This window comes from Leptosomus discolor, chromosome 27 (genome assembly GCF_034619465.1).
Source record: "Leptosomus discolor isolate bLepDis1 chromosome 27, bLepDis1.hap2, whole genome shotgun sequence".
NCBI lineage: Eukaryota > Metazoa > Chordata > Aves > Leptosomiformes > Leptosomidae > Leptosomus > Leptosomus discolor.
In genome coordinates this window covers 2,077,884-2,101,543 of record NC_141417.1, presented here as the reverse complement: position 1 = coordinate 2,101,543, position 23,660 = coordinate 2,077,884, and the positions used below count along the sequence as shown (strand labels likewise).

At 63.2% G+C, this 23,660-nt stretch overlaps 1 protein-coding gene across 1 annotated transcript; it reads left to right on the top strand.

Moving 5' to 3' along the window:
• Positions 1-1,356: 1,356 nt before the first annotated feature.
• SENP1 (SUMO specific peptidase 1) lies at positions 1,357-16,825 on the top strand. The gene is given in 17 exon segments (XM_086478659.1): positions 1,357-1,464; positions 2,149-2,221; positions 2,348-2,507; positions 3,453-3,612; positions 5,300-5,403; positions 5,495-5,681; positions 5,684-5,741; positions 5,936-5,990; positions 6,321-6,359; positions 6,450-6,534; positions 6,804-6,956; positions 7,777-7,908; positions 8,350-8,553; positions 9,338-9,417; positions 14,474-14,558; positions 15,984-16,079; positions 16,695-16,825. Coding segments are annotated over 17 exon segments (1,842 nt in total). The 3' UTR covers positions 16,758-16,825.
• The last annotated feature ends 6,835 nt before the right edge of the window (positions 16,826-23,660 follow it).

The following is a 23,660-nucleotide window of genomic DNA, read 5'->3' as shown; positions in this document are numbered from 1 at the left end:
GATCGGCTGGGATGGGATCGGCTGGGATGGGATCGTCTGTGAGAGGATTGGCTGTAGGGAGCAACTGTAATGGGATCAGCCCTAACGGGATCAGCTGTGACGGGTTCAGCTGTAACGGGATCGGCTGTAGGGATCAGCTGGGGCGGGATCGGCTGGGATGGAATCAGCTGGGATAGGACTAGCTGTAACAGGATCGGCTGTAGGGATCAGCTGGGACGGGATCGGCTGTAACGGGATCGGCTGGGATGGGATTGGGTATGAGAGGATCGGCTGTAGGGATCAGCTGGGACGGGATCGGCTGCCCCATGGGGAAGCCCCCCCCCCCCCCCGTAGGGGAACACCACCAGCGTGAGCCCCCCCGGGTGACGATACCCCCAGGGTGTCCCGCTGTGGGGTCATTCTGTCCCGTAGGGTGCCCCTCCCCCCCCTCCGGTGGGGGGCCCCCCCCCCCTCCGGTGCCCCCCCCCCTCCGGTGCCCCCCCCCCCTCCGGTGCCCCCCCCCTCCGGTGCCCCCCTCCCCCCAGGGGACACTCCATGGGCTGGCAGCCCCCACAGGGGTGTCTCCCCCCCCCCCCCCCCCCCCTCCATTGGGGACACCCTATCGGGTGACACCCCCCCCCCCCAGGCCCCCCCTCCCCCCCGGGCTGACACCCCCGCGCCGCCAGGGGGCCCCATCCCGTCCCCCTCCACCCCCCCCTTTCCCCACACCGCGCATGCGCCTCTCCCGCCCAGAGCGGAAACTCCGCCCCCCTTCCCCTCCCTTCCCGCCTCGCTCTGGAGCGTCACTTCCGGCGGCGCCGCGCCTGGCTTCAAGTTCCGCTTCCGTCCGCCTCGTTGCCGGCAGCCGCCACCGAGCCCGGGAAAGGCGCGCGCGCGCCCTCGGGAACGCTTCCGCTTCCGGTAGGGCCGACCGGACCGGGCTTGGGGGTGGGGGGGTGGGGGGGGCGGCGGCGGGAACGGCGGGGGCCGGGCCTCAGCCTCGGCGGCCTCAGCCTCGGCGGCCTCAGCCTCGGCGGCCTCAGCCCCGGCCTGCCCTGGCCCGGCGGCCCCTTCGCCGGGGGTGAGCGCCGGGAGCCCTCGGCCGGTCCCGCCGCCTCGGCGGGAGCCGCCAGCCCGTCCCGGGCGCTGACCGTTGGGGCCGTGCTTTTCCCTGACGTTTTTCTCGTTGTTTTCGTTTGATTTTAGTTTCTTTAGGAAGAAAATCGGTGTCGTCCGCGCCCTCCCGCTGCTCGCCGAGCCGGCCCGGCCCTTCGGGACAGCGACCGCTCCGCCGCTTCTCCTCCGCCGCCGCCGCGGGGGGGGGGTCCGGCTGCCGGGGGTTCTTCTCCCTCCGATGCGGCCGCGGAGCCCATGAGGATGGAGGCCCGGGACGCGGCGCGGCCCAACCACGGCTCCACCTTCAAGGCCTTTCCCCTGCCCCCGCGCACCGGCCTGCGGGACCCGCTCTCCCAGCCGGACAGCAAGGTGCGGAGCCCGGGGGGATCCTCCTCCTCCTCCTCTTCCTCCGCGGGCACCGGCGTGGCTCTGGCGAGGGCCTCTCGTCCCCCGTCCCCCGGTCGGTGTTTGGGGGGAGAAACGTGAGGTTTGGTGGTTTCTCCGACTCCTGGGGGTCGGAGGTGCCCGGGGGGGGGGGTGTCTCTGGGCGCAGCGTTCTTGTGTTCAAAACCTACCGGGGGGGGGGGGGGTTTGGCGGCCCCGTCTCGGTAACGCCCGACTCTCCTGTGCCGTCGAGGCGAAATCACGGGGGGGATCCTGCCCCCGGGGGGGTGAAGCCACCCGTGGGGGCGCTCGGCTGGCGGGTCTCAACGCTGCCGTGGCGTCCCCGTGAGTCGCCGGCTTGGCTGCGGAGCCGGTGGCTCGTGCTCTGGGACGAGCTGGGCTCCGTTTTTCTCCCGCTAAACCCCCCCCGTGGTGCCTGGCGGAGCAGATTTGGGGAGGGGGCGGGAGGGCGAGCGACGCTTGGGCCGTGCCGTCAGCCTGGCCCCGCCGCGTCCCCCCTCACTGGGCTGCTTCGGGAATCGCTCCCTCCTGCCGGTGCGACCGGGGAGGAGCTGGGATATGGCACGTCTCCCCTGGGATTTTATCTCCCCGGGGATTTACGCTGGAGCTGCCCTTACTTCTAACAAAATTCCACCGGTTTTCACCCAGTTTTTACCCACCAAGCTCAGCGGTTTCGCTTGCCCCGCTGGCAATGCCTCCTGCGCCCTCAATTACAGCCCAGGTAAGACGCCGTTTCCCGCCCTTCAGCCTCGGGTTTTGGGCCCTTCGCTCCCCGAAGCAGCTCGGGGAGGAGGACGTGGCTCCTCCTTGACCTCTGCCGTGTTTCTCCCCCCCTCTCCCCCCGCAGAAGCCCCCTGCCCCGAGAGCTACCGGCCGGCGGGGGAGCCTCGAGCCTTTGGCTCCAGCGCCAACGGGCAGTGGCGGGGTCTGGTGCCCCCTCTGGGCTCGGCGCCGCCGAAGCCGCGGGTGAGCCGAGGCTCCTACCTCGAAGCTCGCAAGACCCCCGGGTACGTACAGCTCCCTTCGGCGCCGAACCCTCCCCGGGGGAGCTTCTGGGCGGGGGGGTTTACCTGCTGGGAACGATTTTGGGGGGGGAAAATCATCGCGTGGGTCGAGGTCGGCCGGGCCCGTGGGCGCCCGTCGGTGTTTATCGGCCTCCCTGAGGTGAAGATGCTCCGTGAAGGGCGCAGGGGCTGGTTTGGAGAGGCTGCAGCTGCCTCTGACAGGAGCTGGTGGTGTAACAGGTGGGTTTTGAGCGCATCAGGAGTTGTTCCAGGACTCCAGGAACATCCTTACGCCCCTGAGAAATTAGGGGGGAAAGAATCCGTCGTCCTTTTTGCGGTGAAAATTCGCTGGTCAGCGCTGGGTGCAGGAGTTCTTTTTGCAGCTGGCGTGAACTCCCGTTGCTTCAGACCTTTCCAGCCTGGGTCGAGCCTCCTGAAAATCCCCTCAGTGCCTGATATTTGTTGGCAAAGAGGGAAAAAGCTCGTTTCAGCGGGAGAAACGCCAAATGGCCCCGTGTGGTTTTTGTCACGGCCTCTTAGGTGAGCCCGAGGAGGGGAGAAGCGAGGCCGGGGAGGGTGTCTGCTGCTGTCGGGGAATTCAAACCGCCCCGAGCGGCCTTCCCAGGCGAGGCTCGGCCGTTTCGGGGTGCGGGGCTGGATGCGGGAGCTGGGGGCTCTGGCCAGAGGTTGCCCGGCGGTGGCTTCTCGGCCTCGCGGTGCCCCCTGGTGGCACCGGGGTGGCCGCGCAGACCTCGGGAGCGGTTTCAGGTCGAGCCCGAGGGAGAGCCAGGCTTCAGCTTGGGTGCTTGAACCCCCAAATCAAACCCGAATTTCTCATCCCAGTTGGGTAGCCCCGTTCTTGGCCGGGTTTGGGGCTGGGGGAGGATGAGAAAAGGGCTTGAAACGAGCGTGAAGTCGAAGTGGAAGTGTTCTTTTCTCCCCTGACAGTGGGACGTCCAACAGTTTTGGAGGGAAATCCAACCACCACTGCCATGCGGCGGCTTTTCCCCTCAAACCCGCTCAGAGCCCTTCCTGGAGCGGGCCGTGCCGCCGCAGCCTGCTCAGCCCCAAGAAAACCCCCCGGCGGTCCGTCAGCACGGCGGAGGAGGTAAAGAGGAGGCCGGGAGAGCGTTTGAGGGGGGTGGGGTTTTGCCCGAGGAGATCTCTTTGGGGCGCCGTGAAGCGTTTGAGGGGGGCTTTGACCTTGTGCTGGGTTCTGCCAGGCAGGAGCGGCCTCCAGCTCTGCTCAGGGGCAGGCTTCAGCTGTGCTGGGTCTGACCGAGGCTGATGGCTGAACTCGTTGAGCGCCCTGGGTGGCCTCCCCCCACCCCCCCCCCCCCCCCCAAAAGAGCGAGCTCTGGAGCTCCTTCCCTCCTAAAAGAGCTCTGGGCAAGCGCCCCCCCACCCCAAAGAGCGAGCTCTGGGGCTCTCCCCCCCCCCCCCCCCAAAAGAGAGCAAGCTCTGGGTTCTTCCCACCCTCCCCTCCCCCCCCGAAAGAGCGAGCTCGGGGGCGGCCTCCCCCCCCCCCTCTCCAAAGAGCGAGCTCTGGGGCTCCCCCCCCCCCCCCCAAAATAGCGAGCTCTGGCCCCCCCCCCCCCCGCCAAAAGAGAGTGAGCTCTGGGTTCTTCCCAACCCCCCCCCCCCCCCCCCCCCCAAAAAGAGCGAGCTCTGGGGGCAGCCCCCCCCCCCCCAAAGGAGCTCTGGGGGCGGCCCCCCCTCAGGAGCTCTGGGGCGCCCCCCCCCCTCCCCCCAAAAGAGCTCTGGGGGCGCCCCCCCCTCCCCCCCAAAGGAGCTCTGGGGCGCCCCCCCCCTCCCCCCCAAAGGAGCTCTGGGGGCGCCCCCCCCCCTCCCCCCCAAAGGAGCTCTGGGGGCGCCCCCCCCCTCCCCCCCAAAGGAGCTCTGGGGCGCCCCCCCCCCTCCCCCCCAAAGGAGCTCTGGGGCGCCCCCCCCTCCCCCCCAAAGGAGCTCTGGGGGCGCCCCCCCCCCTCCCCCCGAAAGGAGCTCTGGGGGCGCCCCCCCCCCTCCCCCGAAAGGAGCTCTGGGGGCGCCCCCCCCCTCCCCCCGAAGGAGCTCTGGGGGCGCCCCCCCCCCCTCCCCCCGAAAGGAGCTCTGGGGGCGCCCCCCCCCCCTCCCCCCGAAAGGAGCTCTGGGGGCGCCCCCCCCCCCTCCCCCCGAAAGGAGCTCTGGGGGCGCCCCCCCCCCCTCCCCCCGAAAGGAGCTCTGGGGGCCCCCCCCCCCCTCCCCCCCGAAAGGAGCTCTGGGGGCGCCCCCCCCCCCCCTCCCCCCGAAAGGAGCTCTGGGGGCGCCCCTCCCTCCCCCCGAAAGGAGCTCTGGGGGCGCCCCCCCTCCCCCCGAAAGGAGCTCTGGGGGCGCCCCCCCCTCCCCCCGAAAGGAGCTCTGGGGGCGCCCCCCCCTCCCCCCAAAAGGAGCTCTGGGGGCGCCCCCCCCCGGCCCCCCCCTCCCCCCCAAAGGAGCTCTGGGGGCGCCCCCCCCCCTCCCCCCCCTCCCCCCCAAAGGAGCTCTGGGGGCGCCCCCCCCCCTCCCCCCCCTCCCCCCCAAAGGAGCTCTGGGGGCGCCCCCCCCCCTCCCCCCCAAAGGAGCTCTGGGGGCGCCCCCCCCCTCCCCCCAAAAGGAGCTCTGGGGGCGCCCCCCCCCTCCCCCCAAAAGAACTCAGGGGCGCCCCCCCCTCCCCCCAAAAGAGCTCTGGGCTCCCCCTGCCCCCCCCCTCCCCCCGCTGTTCCCGGGTTCTCTGTGGAAGTCGCGTGCCCCGGACGCGGCCGGTTGTTTCCCTGCAGACGGTTCGAGAGGAAGAGCGAGAGATCTACAGGCAGCTGCTCCAGATGGTCACGGGGAAACAGTTTTCCACGTCCAAGCCCTCTTCCCTGTTCCCCTTCCACCTGTGAGTGTGTCGGATGCTCTTCCCCAGCCCCCAGCACCCCCCCCCCCCCCCCCCCCATATTCCCTGGGAACTTACTGGCTGCCCTTCCTAGATCCAGGTGTCCCAACTCCAGCAAAACCATGGCGAAAGAAACTCCCAGCAAGAACTCGAAGCTGTTTGAAGCTCCCGGCCTCGCACCAGCCCCCTCGGCGCCCGGCCTCCTCGGACCGCGGGAGCAGCCGTCGCCCAAAACGTCGCTCTACTCCCCCCCCAGCTACTCCTCCGGCCTCTTCGAGGCCGGCGGCTCACGGCCCAGCAGCAGCGAGAGCATCTGCCAGCATCTAAGGCACAGTCTGAAGGTTAAAAAACCCAAAAAACCCCCCAAAAAGGCCCCGGCGCGGGAGACCCCCCAGAAAAACCCCCAAACCTAGAAACCAAACATCTGTGGCAAAGCTGCTTTTCCCTATTTCTTTTTATTTGGGCTGTTGTAGCCGTTGGGGAAGCGGGTAATAATTGTTGGATAATGACATTCCCTAAACTTTACTCTTTTTAGGGTCAGACTCCGTCATTTTGCTCAAGGTAAAGGATTCCAGAACCCCAGCACCGAGGTAAGAAGCTGTAAAACTCTGGGACAACGGGGGGGGGGGGTGGGGGTTTCCATGCTTTTTTTTTTTTTTTTTAATCCACGGAGAGGGGAGAAAGCAGAGCGGGAGGTGACCAGCGGCTTCCCGAGTGTCTCGTGGAGAGACACGGCTTTGCTGGGGCTACAGGAGCTGGAGTGGGACGTGTCCAACCTCTATTCCCGAGACCCGGCTGCAAATCGCTGGTTTGCAGCAGGGCCCTGCTCGGATCGCGCCGAGAAACCCCTCGTCGGGCGGTTTCTGCCTTTCCCCACGAAGCAGGAGGCTTAACGCCCGTCCTTTCTCCTTCTTTTCTAGCCTCCCGTTCTTCCAGGCGGAGCTGTGGATCAAGGAACTGTAAGTGCCCCTTTTCCTCCCTGTTCTCCTGTCGTGAGCGTTCGTGGGGAGACACAACACCTCCCCCCCCCGATAAACGCTGCGTTTCAGGACCAGCGTCTACGATTCCCGAGCTCGGGAGAGGTGGCGGCAAATCGAGGAGCAGAAGGCGCTGGCCCTCCAGCTGCAGAGCCAGGTAACGGAGGGAGAACAGTCTGTGGGTCCTGGGATTAAACCACGGGAGAGAAGGCAAATTGGAAGTGGGAGAGGGGGCGGGAAAAATGACCAAAACCGACTCCTTTTGGGGTTTGGTGTCTTGGCGGCTTCCCCTTCCCGTGGCGACGCTCCCGGTGGTGTGGCGGCCGGCAGGAGCGCTCCGTGTCCCTGTGTGTCGCCTGGAATTGGCTCCTCGTGGCCCCGGAGAGGCGACTCCACCTGACGTGGAGGTCTCTTTTCCCCCCTCAGCGGCTGCAGGAGCAGGAACACTCGGTGCAGGATCTGGTGGATTTAAATCTTCGAGTGCCCCTCGAGAAGGAAATCCCCGTCACGGTGGTTCCGGAAGAGAAAGAGGATGCGAAGTCGGCTGATGGCGAAGAGGAATTCCCCGAAATCACCGAGGTGGGTCTGCCCGGGGGTCGTGTGTGCGGGGGGGGGGGCGGGAAGGAGCTCCCGGGGGGGGGCGGGAAGGAGCTCCCGGGGGGGGGCGGGAAGGAGCTCCCGGGGGGGGGCGGGAAGGAGCTCCCGGGGGGGGGCGGGAAGGAGCTCCCGGGGGGGGGCGGGAAGGAGCTCCCGGGGGGGGGCGGGAAGGAGCTCCCGGGGGGCGGGAACATCCCCTGTAAACCACACCACTGCCCAAAACACCATCTTGGGCCTCGAAAGCCAAATTTTGTGGCGACAAAACGATGGACTCGGACAGTGGGACCCTTTTCCTCAATCGCCTCAAATTCCCGGGCGAAGAACCGCGGCCTCGAGCGGGTGTATCCCATCCCCTGTCACCCACAAACTTCTGGAAAAGTTGAAGGATATAAAGGGCGGTTAAAGGTTGTGTTGGAAGCTTTGGGGCGCGGAAGCAGCGGGCCACGAATTGGGCAGAAGCCCCGTGGCTGGTTAACGCCAGGGGATCTGCCCAAAGCAAACCTCTGCGCGCTGTGGGAGGGGGTGAGCTCCCCGTCGTGCCTGCGGGTGCCTGGGCGAGGCGGTGTGGGTCGCTCCTCCCGTGGGGAAAAGGGAAACCCACTCGTGGGACTCGGCTCGAGGCCCCGGGGAGGGGGGGGGGAAGGATCCACCCAGGGACGAGGCTTCCTGAGGTCCGTGCCCTGGCGCCGTGCGCGTCCCGTAGCGAGCTCATCCGTGGAGGGGCGAAGGATAAACGCTGGAATCCCGCCTTAGTTCCCACCAGGCCCTTCCCAATCCCACCCTGTCCGTGTCCTCCCTGTAGGAGATGGAGAAGGAAATCAAGAACGTGTTCCGAGGGGGGAACCAGGACGAGGTCCTCAGCGAAGCCTTTCGGTTGACGATCACTCGGAAGGACATTCAGACCCTCAATAACCTGAACTGGCTCAACGATGAGGTTAGGAGCCGCTCGGATCCGTCTTTCTTTGGGAATTTAAAGCTGGTCAGACGTGTCTGTTTGTCCAGAAAGAGGTCGGGGTGGGAACAGCGGGTGTGGGTCACGCTCCGGAGCGGTTGCTCCGTGGAAAAACCCCTGCGTGTGGACGAGGCACTTGAAGAAATAATAGTAACTGGGAGGAGTGGGACTGATTGTGGATGTGATGGGGGGCGGGGGGCTAAAAAAAGAGCAAACTTAGGTTTGGCAGCGCAGCCTTCTCTATTTTTGGGGTGGGTTTGGAAGGTTTTGGGGCTGCTGAGGGGTTGGCAATCCCCCCCTGGATCAGGTGGAGGCCAGCCCGACGTCTCGCCTCGTGGAGCCCAGGGACAGGGCGGCTGCTGCGGAAGAGCCGCATCTACCGTGTCCCACGTGCCTGGGGTTTTTTTTTTTGGTCTTTCCCAGATCATTAATTTCTACATGAATTTGCTGATGGAGCGGAGCAAAGAGAAGGGTTTGCCGGCGGTTCACGCCTTCAACACGTTCTTCTTCACCAAATTGAAAACGGCGGGCTACCAGGCGGTGAAGCGGTGGACTAAAAAAGTGGATATCTTCTCCGTGGATCTCCTCCTGGTGCCCATTCACCTGGGGGTGCACTGGTGCCTGGCGGTGAGCGCTCCCGTTCCTCGCAGCGTGGCCCCAGCGGGTCGCCCCGGGAATTCTCCCGGGACGTTTCGCGGCTCTTTTGAGTTGTCAGGGAGGGGAAAGTCGGGCCTGTGGCTAAAACCGGAGGCCAGAGGGAGATAGCTGCGGCTTTTTGGGTGTGTTTCTAGTCTTTTAAATTAAAAAAAAAGAGCCGTGAAGGTCACGTCAGGCTGGCTTATTCTCCGGAGAAAGCTCTCCTTTCCGCGTTCCCACAAACTCCGGTGCCCCGGGATCGCTGGAGAAGCGGTTCAGATGACAGATAACGGCGCGGCTTGCTCTGCCTCCTGCCCTCGATTTGGGCTTTTCAGCCTGCGTCACCCTCGGCTCAAACCTCCTCCTCGGGGGGGGGGGGGGGTGGGGAGAGGGGGTTGAGCTGCCCGGGAAGGCGATGGTGTGGAAAAAATGGGGCAAAGAGGCCCCAAAACCTCCCCCTGGGGGGGACTTGAATCGCTCAGTTCTGCGCACGTCGGGTGGAGCGAAGCCTCTGTGAGCCCGTCCGTGGCTTGTGACGGCGAGGGTGACGGCGTGCTCTTGGGTTCCACCGGGGTGCTCCGAGGGGAGCCTGATTTAGGGGTTCAAGTGGTTCAAGAACCCTGGGGTGGGGGGTGGGGGGGGGATGGCCGTCCCCAGGGTGTTGGGAGCCCTCTGAACCCCTTTCTCTGCTGTGAAACGGGCCCAAAGCCCCTCGTCCTGGCAGAGAGGGGAGCTCCGTGTGTCACACGGGGTTAACGAGCCTCTCCTCGTCTAGGTGGTCGACTTCAGGAAAAAAACCATCACCTACTACGACTCCATGGGGGGAATAAACAGCGAAGCCTGCAGGATACTGCTGTGAGTAGCTCTTCTTTGAGTCAGGCCCGTTCCCCAAAGCAAACGGCTTCTTATCCCGCTCTGGAAACGACAGCCCTGCCCCGGGGACGGTCCCTTTCGGGATGCCGAAAGGAGGATTCTCGGAGGAACGTCGTGGTTGTCGTGTTCCGCCGCGGTGCCCGGTCCCGCAGCCCGTCTGCGAGAGGCCTGTGCCGGTGCTTTGTCTCCGCCTCTTCCCAGAAGATCTGGGAGTGGGGCTGGTGTGGTCTTTGGGGGTGTAGACAGGTTTCAGACCCGTTCTTGCTCAGGACATCGGGCTTTACTGGTCTTAGAGTCGTCTTGGGGCCTCGTCCGTAGGAGGAAAACGGCTTCTCAGCCCCTGAGGGCTTTGGGGGGGGGGTGTCCTTCCCTGGGCCTGCGGCCGCTCGGAGAAATGGCGTCTCCCAGCCCCTTCCTCCAAGTGGGAGCTTTTCCTGGGGCAAAGCTCAAGTCACCTTCGTTCCGAGGAGACTCTGGAGAGTCCCGGCGCACGTAGGGAGCGGGGGTCCCGCTTGCCTCAGGCCCTGGATGAAGCTTTGCCCCGGGGCTGCTCCATCCCGAGGCCCAGCAGGGCCCTGCGGGGCCTCCAGCGCTGGGCTGGGCTCAGCCTGCGGAGGAGATCCCGGTGTTCCCACCCCGAGGGGTGCTTGTGTGTCTCACCCACAACTTTCCCCATCTTGAGGGGCTCCTCCTGCCTGCGGGGGGGGATTTTTTTTTTCTTAAATCCAGAGGGGAACCCCCACTTTCCGAGGGGCCCCCGATCCCGTGGGGTTCGATCCAGGCGCGATGCGCAGCCGCCAGCCCCTCCGTCGCTCTCCCCTTGACCCCGGCTTCCCCCTCGGTTCTGGTTCTCCGGGAATCCGATCCCGAGTCTTCGGAGCATGAGGTTGAGGTGTCGCTCCTTCAGCTGAGGAATGTGAGCCGTGATGAAGGCAGCCAGCAGGCCGAGGCCCTTTCCAGTCCGTTTAGCGCCTCTGGTTTTCCAGTTCAGGCGCTCCGCGGTCTGTGTGCGCCGGGTTCGTTGAAATAACACCGAAAAACACCCTTTTGCCTTATTTTTTCGGCGCCGCTCTGCAGCGTCGGCCTGAAGGGAAGGGTAAAGCAAAGCCTAAAACCCTGGGAGATGGCTCGGGGTCTCGTAGTTTCGCCGCCCCTGGGGTGGCGCGAGCAGAGCTGGGGGCAGGGATGGTCTGGGGGGGAGATCAGTCCCTTCCAGCCTGAATTTCTTTTGATGCCGAGGGACCTGGATGCTTGGCGAAAGGAAGCGCTTCGGAGGCCGGAGGGGGACCCAGGAGTCCTGCCCGTGGTGCGTTTCGGGGCGTGGGACGTGGAAGCAGGTCCCCAAAGTGGTGGTAGAGCCGGGATTTCAGGTCGCCGTCGCCCCGGACGTAATTGTTTTCCCTCTGTTTCCTTTTAGGAGGCTTTTATTGGTTGAATGCAGTGGGAGGATCACACCGGGAAGAAGGGACGGAGGTCCTATTCATGGTTAGTGACCCTTTCATGCTTTCAATCTTTAGAGCTTCCTAAAGGTGGTGAGTGTCGAGCCGTTCCCCAGGCTTTCCAGGGGAAAAAAAAAGAGGGAAACTGAGGCAAGAGGGAAGGTGACTGGTGAAAGACAGGGGCCTCTGGCCAGGCTAGGAGCGAGCAGGCACCAGGGAAGCTCCTGCCTTGGTGGCTGCCGGGTTTTGTGTCGCCCTCTGGGCTTTCACACCGCGCGGGTGTGAGACCTGGAGAGGGTTTTGAGGGCGTTGCCTCTGGTTTTTGGGGGTGTCTCCTTGGGGGAAACCCAGGGCTCAGTAGCTGTTTTGGAGCAGGCAGACCCCAACCTGTTGAAATTGGTGGGGGAAAAAAAAAAAACCCACTTGATTCTGGCCTCCCGAGGCTGGAGGAGAGCTTGGGATGGAGCACAAAGCGCCTCGTGCCTGTGGAATCTCCTCTCCTGCCCTTTGCTTCAGGGCTCTCCGATGTTTCACAGCGGAGTTGCTCTCGACCGTTCCCTGGGGCACCTGGGCAGGTTTGGGTCTGTGTGTAAGCGCTGCAGAGGGGGGGAAAACAACTTTTTTTTAAAAAAAAATCAGTTTTCAGGTTTAGGAAGAGGAGATGAAAAGCTTGGGGGCTTTGGGGCATCTCGGGCGTGTTGGGTTTTGTCGTTCCGCTTCCAAATTCCGCGTCGAGCTTGTTCTCCTCGAGGGTTTTTTTTTTTTTCCCCTCCTCCAGGCCCTGACAAAGCGCATCAGTTCAGTTCTGCCTCCCCAAGCTGTCCTCACGACTTTCACTCAAGGTTTTTTTTTTGTTTCTTTTTCCCTTCCAGTCTCCTCCTAAAAGGCCGTTCGGGCCGTTTCGTAGGCAGGGCCGGCGCCGTGTTTCTCACACGACGTCTCCGAGGGAGGATTCCTGAGGGAACCCACTCACGGCGATGCGCAGGGCGGGTTATTCCCTCCCCAACTCCCAGTTTACCCACTGGCACCGCTGATGGTGCTCGGGGATAAACCCATCCGTGCCGAAACCTCCCGGTCTCTTTTCTCTGCCCGAAGCTCCGGTGCTGTTTAAACTTCACGGGCGCCTTCCCCGGCCGCCAGACGGATCCTCCTCCACCGGGAGGCTCATCCCGCTCCCTCCTTTTATCCAGCTCCTCGGTTTCCCTCCCCGGCTCTCCTGTGCGGAGCAGCGTGGGCTGTGGGCAGCGGCTGCTGCTCTTCTTTCCACCCCCCCCTCCACTGAGGATTCGAGTCGTGCAGTCGGCAGGAGTTGCCAGGGCTTTTTGTTTTTAATTGCACTGGCAACGAGGCCGTTTAATTAATTAATTAACGCTTTGGGGCGTGTTGGCATTGTGATGCAGATCGCCCGCTGCCTTCCTCCCGCTGGAGGCTCCAGCTCACCCTCGCTTTGAACCCGCAGCGAGGGAGGTTTTTCCTCCCCGTTCCGTTGTATTTTCGGAGGTGGGATCTGGAGGTTTCTCCCGCTGAGCGAAAGGGGGGGGGGGTGGGGGTTGGCGGTTTTAACCCGGGATTTACCCCCTGCTGCTCTCCGTCTCGTCCGAGCAGCCCAGCAAGGAGCTTCCCAAGCGCCTTTCCAGCCGCCCGGCGGACCCTGCGCGGGGGAACTGGGCTGGCAGCGCGCGTCTGGCTAACGAGGGCTGATGGGGGAGCGCTTGTCTGGACCCCGTTTGGACTTGAGGGGGGGTCTGCCGGCAGGGAGGCTCCCCCTCCTTGACGCTTTTACATCCAGCAAACCCCGTTTCTGGCTGTTTTCTAGGGGATGCAATCGCTTGGCAGGGGCTGGCGGCGCGTTCGGGAGCGGCTGGGTCGCCCTGCAGCCGCTCCCGAGTCCTTGGCTCGGTGGCCCCGGGCTGTTTCAGGGACTCCTTGGCCCAGGAGAGTTTTTCTTTGAGTCGTTCCTTGGAGTTAAGACAGGGCACATCCCCCCCCCCCGCCCCCGGCGGCACCGTCGACCCGCCGCCTTCCGCGCCGCCCCCTTCTCCCGGCGCGTTCCCGGCGTTTCGCTGCCGGCGAGGTGAGGTTCAGCCAAGCCTTGGCGGCTCGCGTTGCCGAAAGATGGCACGTCTCCCCGCGTTGGCGGCCAAACCCGCCTCCCTCGCCCTTGCCAGGTGCTCTCTTGACCCCTCCGGTCGAGCCGGCGGCGTCTGATCCTTCGCTTTGCCTTGCCAAACTTGCCGCTCGCGGCCAGAAGGCCCCTGGGGCTGGTTTTGAGGAGGTGCCAAACGGGAAGGAGGGGGTTTCTGGCGATCTTCCCCGTCCTTGTGGTGACAGAGATGAGCGGGAGGGGGTCTTTAAGGGTGGGGGTGTCCCTTAAAGACACCAGGAACCGATAGAGAGGGGCTCCTTCAGGGCCGTGGAGAGCGTCTGGGGGCCCATCGCTTGGTCTCCCTCGAGTCTGTGTCCTTCCCGAGCTGCCCTTTCCGTCCTTCCCAGGGGAGGGAATGCTTCAAGGGGTTCCTATCCGCAGAGGAGGAAGGGTGCTCTTGGTAGAGCTTCTCAACCCTTTCAAGGAGGCAAGAGAACGAAAACCACCCCAATTTTCTGTTCTTTCGGTGATGGAACTTCAGGCCAAAGTGGTGGAAACCTCCTTGGGCGGAGGAGGTGGGCCGGTCCCCTCCGAGCTTTCCTCGTTCTCCAGGTCTAGGAACTGGAATGGGACCGGTTCTGCGGCTCTTCTCCCTCTGCTGAAGGCCTGTGGAAGGGATTTGGTGGCCCAGCCCCGCCGTGGCCACCACCTCCTCCCGCTTGACTCGATCCCTGCAAAACCATTTTGGAGAGGACCGTGCGGGGGTTTTCCCCAGGGCTGCCTCCCCCTCCCTCCCCCAAGCTTTGGGCCTTCGTTTGAGACAATCCCAGTCATCTTCCCTACTTTTTCCTGCCCCCCCCACCCCCCCGCCCTCGCCAGCTGGTTTCTGCTGAGCTTGGGAAGAAACCAGCTCAGGAACGGGAGAGCGTCGGCCGGCGAGCTGAGCCCACCACCAGCCTCGAGAGGAGCTTCGTGGTGGTGGGTTTTGACTCTTTACGCCCAGGGGGGGTTGTTCCCAGAGCTGCTGGGATGCTGTTGAGGTGGTGACAAAGCCCAAAGGTAGACGGGAGCAGATCGGAACGATCCTCCAAAGACAAGAGGCACCAGTTCCCACCAGTTGCCAGCTCGCTCCTGCTCGGGCAGCCCCGTGGCCGCTCGGCTTTTCTCCGCCCTGGGTCGCTCTCCTGACGAATTCGAGTTGTTCTCGCTGGTTTACTTGTGGTTTCGACTCCCTGCTTGGCAGGTCCTGCTTTTTTTTTTTTTTTTTTTTCTCCTTTGGATGAGTTTGGAAGTTCTCCTCGGGCCTTTGGACTGCCTCAAAGCCCGGGTCTGTCGGGCCCCGGCGAAAACGGCCGAGACGAAAATATTGGACTTTCGTTTTTGCATTAGTTGTGCAAACACCACGGAGGACACCTCGGGTGAAGGGGCCTGCAGTCTGCTGGCTGCTTTTTTTCCCACCCCCCCCTCCGCCCTTCCCCTCGGTGAGCTCGCTTTCTTCTCTCCCTTCCTCCAGGCAATACTTAAAACAAGAAAGTCTTGACAAGAAAAGGAAAGAGTTCGACACTAACGGCTGGTCGCTGCTGAGTAAGAAGAGCCAGGTGGGTTTGTGCAGCCGGAGGGCTGGAGGTGGCCCCTCGCCTCTCGTTCTTGGCCCTGCGGCACCTTTCCCAGCTGCTTTTCCCAACTCCAGAGGGTGAACCCATCCCAGCTTTCCCGTGGCGGGCCGCTTTGCCGCGGTTTCCCCCCCCTGCAGCCCTACGTGGGAGCAGGGGGAGGGATTTGAATGAGCTGGGGGTGCCCCAGCGCCGCCCTCGTGCCTTCGCCTCCCGTTGTGGCGCTGACCTGCCTCGCTGGGGCTCGTTTGCGAGAGCTCCTGGTGGCTCTTGCTCCTGAGGGGGCTGGCAGGCGGCGTGAGGGGGCTGGCAAGGGGGGTTGGTGAGGAGAGGTCCCCGCCACGACAAACTCCGCTCCCCCCCGCGGCAGAGCAGCCGGCGCTGCTTTATGGGCAGCACGGGGGGGGGGGGGGGGGGCGGCTCCTCCTGACGGGCTTCGGGGTTACATCAGAAAATTCAGCGGTTTATACCCTTTCTCGGCAAAGTCATGGTCTTTTTAACATCATTAAGTTTATTTTAACATTCAGTATTTTAACATTAAGTCTATTTTCACACCATTAAGTCTATTTTCACATCAGCCGCACGTTCTGCCCGCGGTGAACGTTGGCATTGACGCTGATTGCTCCCCCCGATTAACTCCCTGCATTGCTGTTCCTGGGCTGATGGGATCCCTGGTGATCTGACTGATCGAGATCTCTGACCTACAGCTGAGGCTGGGGAGAAGGGGAGGGTCTTCACCTTCACCCCCCTCAGTTCCTCGGGTTCCCTCCCATCAGAAGACACCCCAAGAACGGGCACTTTCCCTCCCTGTCCCTGTCTCCCGCCTTCCTGGTCTGGGCAATTTCACCGTGAGCAGCAGCTTTAGCTTTGACCTTCTTCGTGAGGCAGCAGCTGCTGGTTCTGAGCATCAGGGAGGTTTTGGGGTGTTTCTGACTATGAGGTGAACTAATGTCATCCATACAAAGCGTGAGTTATTCCTTAAAGCCATCGAGTCGTTCATGAAAAGCAATTAGTGAGCAGTGAAAAGTCATTATCTATCCAAAATCCAAGCTGGATGATAACAGAAGGGTTTGGGGGGCGCTGAGGCCCCTCAGCTCCTGCTGGCAGCCGGGCAAGCGCCCCAAAACCGCTCCCACAGCCCCAGTTTAGCGAGGGAGCGGCGGCGGGGGGACACGACCTGCCATGAGTGAGATTTTTGGCTATTTCTGACTAGAATGTGAACTGACATCATCCATACAAAGCGTGAGTTGTTCCTTAAAGCAATCGAGTCGTTCGTGGAAAGCAATGAGTGATCGATGAGAAGTCGTTGTCGATTCAGAATGCAGACTGGATGCTAACAGGGGCAGGGGGCTGGCAAGAGGGGTCTGGCCCCTCCGAGTGACGCTTTGGGTTCGTGCCCTTCCCTTCCAGGAGATCCCGCAGCAGATGAACGGCAGCGACTGCGGGATGTTCGCCTGCAAATACGCCGACTGCATCACCAAAGACAAGCCCATCAACTTCACGCAGGTAAAAAACAACACCCCCCACCCCCCCCGGGGCTCTGTCCCTCGGGCTTGGGGACAGACAGACACGTGGCACTTCCTTGAGTTTTCCCACAGACCCTTTTCCCCCCTTCCCTGGGCGGGTTTCAGTCGCGCCCCCCCCCCCCCCCCCAGCCCACACGGGGACGGTGCTGCCGCTCCTCGGGGTAGAGCCGCCGCGGCGCTTCCTTACGCCAAAACCCCTTCCCCTAAAGCCCCCCCCCCCCCCCGGGGTCTGTGGTGCCCTCAAAGCCGTGGGCAACGTCCCCATCCCAAACCCATAACGTCACCTGCTCGGGGGGGGGGGGGGGTGACAAAAGCAGGACCTCGCAGCCCCAATCCAGGGAATTTCGGGGTTCCTCAACATCGCCGCCCTCCGGGGAGCAGCCCAGCCGTGCCCGTTTCCTTCAATTATTGGAGAAGATCGTCGGAATTACGTTATTTCCTCCCTCTCACCCGCTCTCCTGTTCTCAAGTCAATCTTTTCCCCCCCCCCCCAAGCTGCCCCTCGGTGATCAACCCCCCAGCAGCGACCAAAATCCTGACCTACCTTCCCCCACCCCCCACACCCCCTTCTCTCTCTTTTTTTCCCCCCAAAAAAGCAACACATGCCCTATTTCCGCAAGCGAATGGCCTGGGAAATCCTCCACCGCAAGCTCTTATGATGCCGCTGCCCCCAAAAGCCGCTTCCTCGCCAGGTTCGCTCAGAAGTGCCCAAATTTCGCCCTGCTCAGCACCCCACCCCCCCCACACCCCCCCCCCAGCCCCCGCCGGCGCCCACCCGCCCGGGCCCTTCGCTCCCAACGCCGCCGCCACCGAACTCCGTCTCCTAGTTTTGAGAAAACTCACGGACCAAGGCGCCATGGAAACGTTCAGAAGCACACTTGCCTTTTTTTTTTTGGGGGGGGGGGGTGTTTTTTGGGTTTCTTTCTGAATTTCAAGAGCTGTTTTTCCACGGAACTTCAGGCGCTGAGACTTTGGGGGGGGGGGGGGCGCAGCTTTGGACCTTCATTCCCGCTTTTTGCAGCTCTTGACGGCGTGGGGGGAGGCCCGGGGGTGGCTCTGGGTGCTCGCCGTTGGGTGAAAACCTCGGGGGTTTTTTTTTTTGGGGTGGCTTCCTCGGGGAGGAAGGGTTGGGGTGTGTCCTCTGCTCCTCGGGGCTCTCCCAAAGGTCTCTCGGGCGTTTTCCCACCCACCCCAAGCTCTGCCTCGCCTTCCCCGGCTGCTAACCTGCCCCCCTCGCTCCTTGGGGCGCCCTGAGGGTGACAGGGGACGACCTGGGGGGCTCTGAAGTCACTTTTATTGTTCACCCCTTTCCCAGAGCCATTTTTTTTCCCCCTGAGGCCTCTGTCTCGCCCTCCTTTAGCCATCAGCCCTTTATGGAACTCCAGGTACCAAACCAGAGCACGGCTCACACCCCCTTGAACTCTTCTGTACATATTTCCAAACGTTTGGGGCTTATTTCCCCCCTCCAAGGGACAACGAACAAAACTTTCCTGGGCGCTGGGGTTGGTTTATTAGGATTTTATTGTCCTCTCGGGGGGCCGTAGCTTCTGGTCCCCTTCCTCCTGGGCTGCAGGGCCCCAGCTCAGCGCCTCTGCCCGCTCCCCTCCTGCTCTCGGGGATGTTTTTTGCACATATTTTGCCGGGGGCTAAAATTTGAGCGAGGGCAGAGGCCGCTGGAGGGGCGAGAAGCGCTTCGAGGGGGGGGAACGTTCACCGCCTCCCCCCCACCCCTACCCTCGGCCCGCGCTGCCTCCCCTGCCCCTCGCGCCGGGGGAAGAAGGAAAACCTCCAGAAGCGCTGAAACCCTCCCAAAACCAGCCTGGCTGAGGGGGCCTGGATGCTTCTGGATGTTTTTCCCCCTCCCCGGGGGCTGCGCCGCTGCTTTCGCCCGGCGGTTTAATTTATTCCCAAGCGCGACGCGGGGAGGGGAGGGGGGGGGAAGCGGCGCTGCCCCTGCTCCTTCCCCCCCCCCCTCCTGTACAGACCCTTTTTTGGGTGTCAGTCCAGAATGAAATAACGTCCCCTTTTTGTATTTTCGGGGAGGGATATTTTCTACATTTTTCTCTACCTGTAAGCAGTAGTTTTGTACGACGATTTCGCCCTTTCCCCCCCCCCCCCTTCTTGCTCCCGTCGTGTTTGTAGGCTGGTTTGTACCCTTCCCCCTCCTCCCCTCCGTGTGTTTTATACCGAATTCATTTACTACCTTTTTCTATCTTTTACTGCAAGGAAAGAGCTGAGAAAAACGAAAAAAAAACACCAAAAAACCCACCAAAAACCAACCGAAACCACCGTGTGTTTTCACTCTTTTGCGTGTGTCGGGGTTCCCCGTTTAAAGAACGGGCGGCCCTTGCTGGGGGAGGGCGGTTTTGCACAGCTTCCCCCCTCGAGTTAGAAGAAAAGGGTGCTTGGGGGGGCTCAGCCCCACGCCCAAGGGGGGGTTTAGCCCAATTTGGTGAGGAAGGAGGCAGAGGCCTTTATGGGGGGTGCCAGCGCCTTCGCTGGGCACGGGGCGCCCGTCCCGGGAACCTGCTTTGGGGCTTTGTTGCTTCCCAACCCTGGGAAGGGGCTTCCACCTCTCGAGGAAGGAGCTTCCAACCCTGGGAAGGAGCTTGCACCCCTGGGAAGTGCCTTCCAACCCCGGGAAGGAGCTTTCACCCCCGGGAAGGGGCTTCCACCACCCGGGAAGGGGCTTCCACCACCCGGGAAGGGGCTTCCAACGCCTGGGAAGGGCTTCCAACGCCTGGGAAGGGGCTTCCAACGCCTGGAAGGGGCTTCCACTCCCAGGGAAGGAGCTTCCACCCCCGGGAAGGGGCTCCCAACCCCTGGGAAGGAGATTCCAACCCCTGGAAGGAGCTTCCACCTCCCGGGAAGGAGCTTCCACCTCCCAGGAGGGGGCTTCCAACCCCCTGGGAAGGGGCTTCCACCCCCGGGAAGGGGCTTCCACCCCCGGGAAGGGGCTTCCACCCCCTGGGAAGGAGCTTCCACCCCCGGGAAGGAGCTTCCACCCCCTGGGAAGGAGCTTCCACCCCAGGGAAGGAGCTTCCACCCCCTGGGAAGGAGCTTCCACCCCCCGGGAAGGAGCTTCCACCCCCTGGGAAGGAGCTTCCAACCCCCGGGAAGGAGCTTCCACCCCCCGCCACCCCTCTCCAAACAGTATCTCTGCGCTGAAAGAGCCCCTTACAATATCCCGGGAACAAAATCAACCAGTCCCTTGTTTTCCTTGGCTCCCGAAAAAGCCCGGGAGAAACTGGCCCCGTCAAAGGCGGCTTGTGCCTCGGCGCTGCCCGTACCCCGAAGAGGCTCGCGCCCCCCTCCCCGGCCACGCCGGCTCCCGGCCCTCTGCGGCCACCAAAAATGCATTCAGCATTTATTCCTGCCTTCTTTCGGGCTTTATTAATAGAATAAATCATACGGCCCGGCCGGCCCAGTCTGGGGATTTTCAGGTCATATTGACATTTTTTTTCCCCTTTTTCCTGTATCCTTATTCCTAGACAGGAGCGAGATTTTCGCCCGATATTTCCAAAGAGCCGCTTGTGAGCGCCGCTGGCATTCCTCACGCACACGCACGCGTGGCTTCTGTCAACACACCCGCCGCTGTCTCCCACCCCGGCCTCAATGCTCCATTCATCCCTTCCCAGCGCTGTGCCTCCAAGTCGGGAATTACCTGCCCCCCCCCCCCCCTTACTTCCCGGCGAGATTTTACGGCCCCGATGCCTCCCCCAGCCCCTCTCCTGGGATTTGCGGCTCCCCGGGCCTCTGTTTTTCCCCCCCCCCGCCCCTCTCGACCAGGGGGTTCGCTGGGGCTTCGTGCCAAAAACCTCGCGGGGTGGGCGGCTGCGGAGAGCCGGTGGTTCTGCCCCGCGCCGCCCTCGCGGCCTGGGGGGGGTTGCGGAGTCTTCGGCCACCGCGCCGGCCCCAAACCCGCCGCAGATTATGGCTGAAAAGAGCCGGGTTTGTGTCTTTTTTTGGTTTGTTTTTCTCCTGCAGGCGAGGTGGTCCCTTCTGCCCCCGGGGACCCTGCTCCATCCTTCCCTCCTGCTCTAGGCATCCCTTGGGGTTCCAGGAGGGAAACGAGAGTCGTATCTGCTGAAAATTCCCCAGTTATCCCTTTTTTTTTCCCGGCTCCCCGTCGCAGCCAGGACGTCCCCGGAGCCGGGTGGGTGCCGAGGGGCTCCGGTGTTGACCTGGACCAGGTGGGTTCAAACCGGGGCGGGGGGGGGGAAAGCCCGTGGCCGAGAGCCGCGGGGGGGGGTCACCTCGAGACAGTGCCTCGATGGAGAACTCCTGGCTTCCCGCTCGTTTTAGGGGGTGAATAGGTGATCCCCGGCTCTCGGATGGGCCAGGACCTCCTCGTGGGCCACTGGGCCACCTCTCTCTGGGTTTCCTAGCCTAATCCTTGCCTTCTTGGGTGGAGGAGCTTCTCCCCATGGAAGACGGGTCCCCGAGCCGTGGGGTTCCTCGCAGCACCTCCAACCACTGATGGTGGGGATGGTGATGATGATGATGATGATGATGGAGGTTGGCTTTCAGAGCCGCAGCGGGTCGGTTGTCCTCCTTTCCGTTGCCTTTTCCCCCGCGGGTTGGCCCAGGGGTGAAGCCTCCAGCCCAACCTCGGGTTTGCTGACCCCCGAGCAAAGGGCAGGACCCAAACTGGAGCTGCTGACACCGGGGGGGGGGGGGTGTCCCTTCGTGGGGACAGTTGGGTGCGACCACCCGCCCAACGGCCCCGCCCGGAGCAGCTCCACGTCCGTACCGATGGCGGAGGGACCAGCTGGGAGTCGCGATGCCCAGGCACGTGCCGCACATCCCAGACGTCTTCCCGCTCCCAGGAGATCCTCCTCGAGCCACCCCGGGCATCCCGACCGCAACCCATCGCCCCAACTCCCCATCGGCAAAACCCACCAACCCTCCGCCCCCCTCCCCCCCCCCCGGCCTCAAGCCCCCGGGTGCAAAAGGTGACAACGGTGACAAGCGTCTCTCCGTCTCCCACCCCCTTCCTCGATGCCGAAGCCATCCCAGCTGCTATGAAAAAAAGGAAAAGGAAAAAAAAAAGGCCGTTTGGGACAAAAATGCCCTTTGTGGGCTGCAGCGAGCGGCGCGTGTTGCGATTGGCATCCGCATTGTTGGGTAAACTCGGGCCGGCGCGGCTGCCGGCGCTCCGGCGAAATAATTAGGCGAGTTCCTCTAAAAGCCGAGTCCCAGATTTACGGCGTGTGCGGACACAGACGCCCTTGTGCCGGGGGGGGGGGGGTGGGGGGATGTGGGGCAGGGGAGGGGGGGGGGGGGGGGATATCCCTGGGCTGCGGCCCTTTGGACCCCAAAACCAGCGGTTGGTGCCTCAAAACTCCCTCCGGGGCTGATGCCCTGCAGAGGGGTTGTGTGGGACCAGGAGCCCGAAAAATGGCCGGGGAGGAGTTTCCATCTGAGCTCTGGGTGCTTTTGGGGTTCCCCCCCAGCCCCCCCACCCTGAGGTGGGGGTGCTTAAGGCTTCGGAGGTGGGAACGGCTCCGCTTTGGGTCCAGTTCTTGGCATTTAAGGACCTGGAGGGGGGTTAAGCCTGACGTCCCTCTTGCCCCCCCGTCTTTGATCCCTGGGGCGCTGCGTTCGCTTCGAGCGATGATTTGGGGGACCCCCCCCCATTCCCAGCAGCCTGCGGTCCCCCAATCCCCCCCGGCTGGGGACCGCAGAGCTCAGAACCAGGCGGGAGGCAGGATTCACCCCGACCAGCGACCCCCAGCTCAGCCCGGAGGACCCCGACCCCGCTGCGAGACGTGACTCAGTTTCCCCTCTTGCCCTCAACTACCAGCGCCTGGGACACACACACACACACACGAGGACACTCTCCCTCTAGATGTCACCACCCCCTCCCCAAATGCCACCCCGCTGCAATTTTGGGGCCCCCAAACTGGAAGCCGTGGCCAAGGCGGGGGGTGCTGCACACTCCACGACACTCCTGATCGTAATTCTCCTAACGACGACCTTGCCCAGCCCCGGCCCCCCGCCGCCCCCCCCCCCCCCCCAGCCAGGGTCCCCCCACAAATCCCCCCCCTGCACCCCGCTAATCCCTCCAGCCCCGACGCCTCATTAGGCCTCGCGACCCCGCTGCTTTTTTTCCGCTCCTTTTCCAAGAAAAAAAATTAAAAATAACCCAAATCCACGTCCCGTCGCCCCCCCCCCCCCCCGCGGCCCAAACATGCCCAAGCCCGGTCTCCGTTCAAGCCGCGGGACCCTCGAGCCGGCCCCCGTCAGAAAGTCAGAAAAAGGGTTTTTTTTTTTTTGGTATGGGGTTTTTTTTTTTTGTTTTCCTGATTTATTTAATTTTTTATTTTTTTTTTGCTTTCCGGCATCCTCCGGCCGGGGACACAGAGGGCGGCTTTGTGCCGGCTGGAGGACGCCGCGGGGCAGCGCTTGGGGCCCTGGCTCTTTGCCACCCCAAATAGGTGGCCTTTGAGTTTTGGGGGGGTGGGGGGGGACACACACCCCGCATCAAAGGATGCTGCATCCCTCATGATGGAGGAGAAAAAAAAAAAGGGGGGTGGAAACCCCCTCCTGCGCCTCAGCGTTAGGAGCTGGAGGGTTTTTTTTGGGGGGGGGGTGGGGGTGTTCCCCAATCCCAGAGCTGTACCCCGACAGCGCTCAGCCCTGCTCGGATTTGGGGTGACTTTTGGGGTCGCCTTTTGGGTTGGGGATGGATGCTTTTGGGTTGGGGATGGATGCTTTTGGGTTGGGGATGGAGAAAGGATGCGGGGGGGGGTGGGTTTGGAGGGGGGTGTGTGTGTGTGTGTGTTGCAGCGTTATTTTTGGGGTGCTCTGAGCAGCCACCGGCGGGATCCCCCCCAGGAGATCCAAGTTTGGGGATGTGTTCCCCACCCCAGTGACCCCATATCTCCACCAGCCCCTATAGTGCATCAAGGATGGACAAAGGGAGGGTTCAGGTGGGCGATTTGGGGTGGGGGGGGGTGTGACAGGCTCAGAGAGGGGTCGGACCCCCGGGGCCAGATCTGGTGACACGGGCGATAACCGGGGCCGGGCCGGGGTTTCTATTTCGGGTGGTTTATTTAACCTCAGGCGGGCGGCGGCGGCGGCGGCGGGAGGTATTTATAGCTCCCGAAACACCCACCGGTCCCCTCCGGGATGGCTCCTGCCCCCACGGCTGCTGCCACTCTTGGGCTCTGCTTTTGGGGACCTCGAAACCCCCCCCCCCCATTTGATTTTTTTTTGGGGGGGGGCCTTTATTCTGTCTTTTTCCTTAGAGCGCTCGGCCCCGGGATTGGGGGACAGGGACGGGGACAGGCGGGGATGGCGGTGGCAGAGCATCCCCAGCACGGCGTGACCGGGCAGCCGGTGCTTCCCCCCCCCCCCAAAACACCCCCCCCTCCTTTTTTATTTGCACCCCCATAACGGAGCATCGAGGCCGCATCCATCCCCAGCCTGATAAAAATAGCACTTTTTGCATCACCTGTCCCAAACTGACGGGGTTTGGCCCCAAAACAGAGGAGCAGCGGCCGTTCTCGTGCTAGGATGGTTTTAGGCGACACCCCCCCCCCGCCCCCAACACCTCA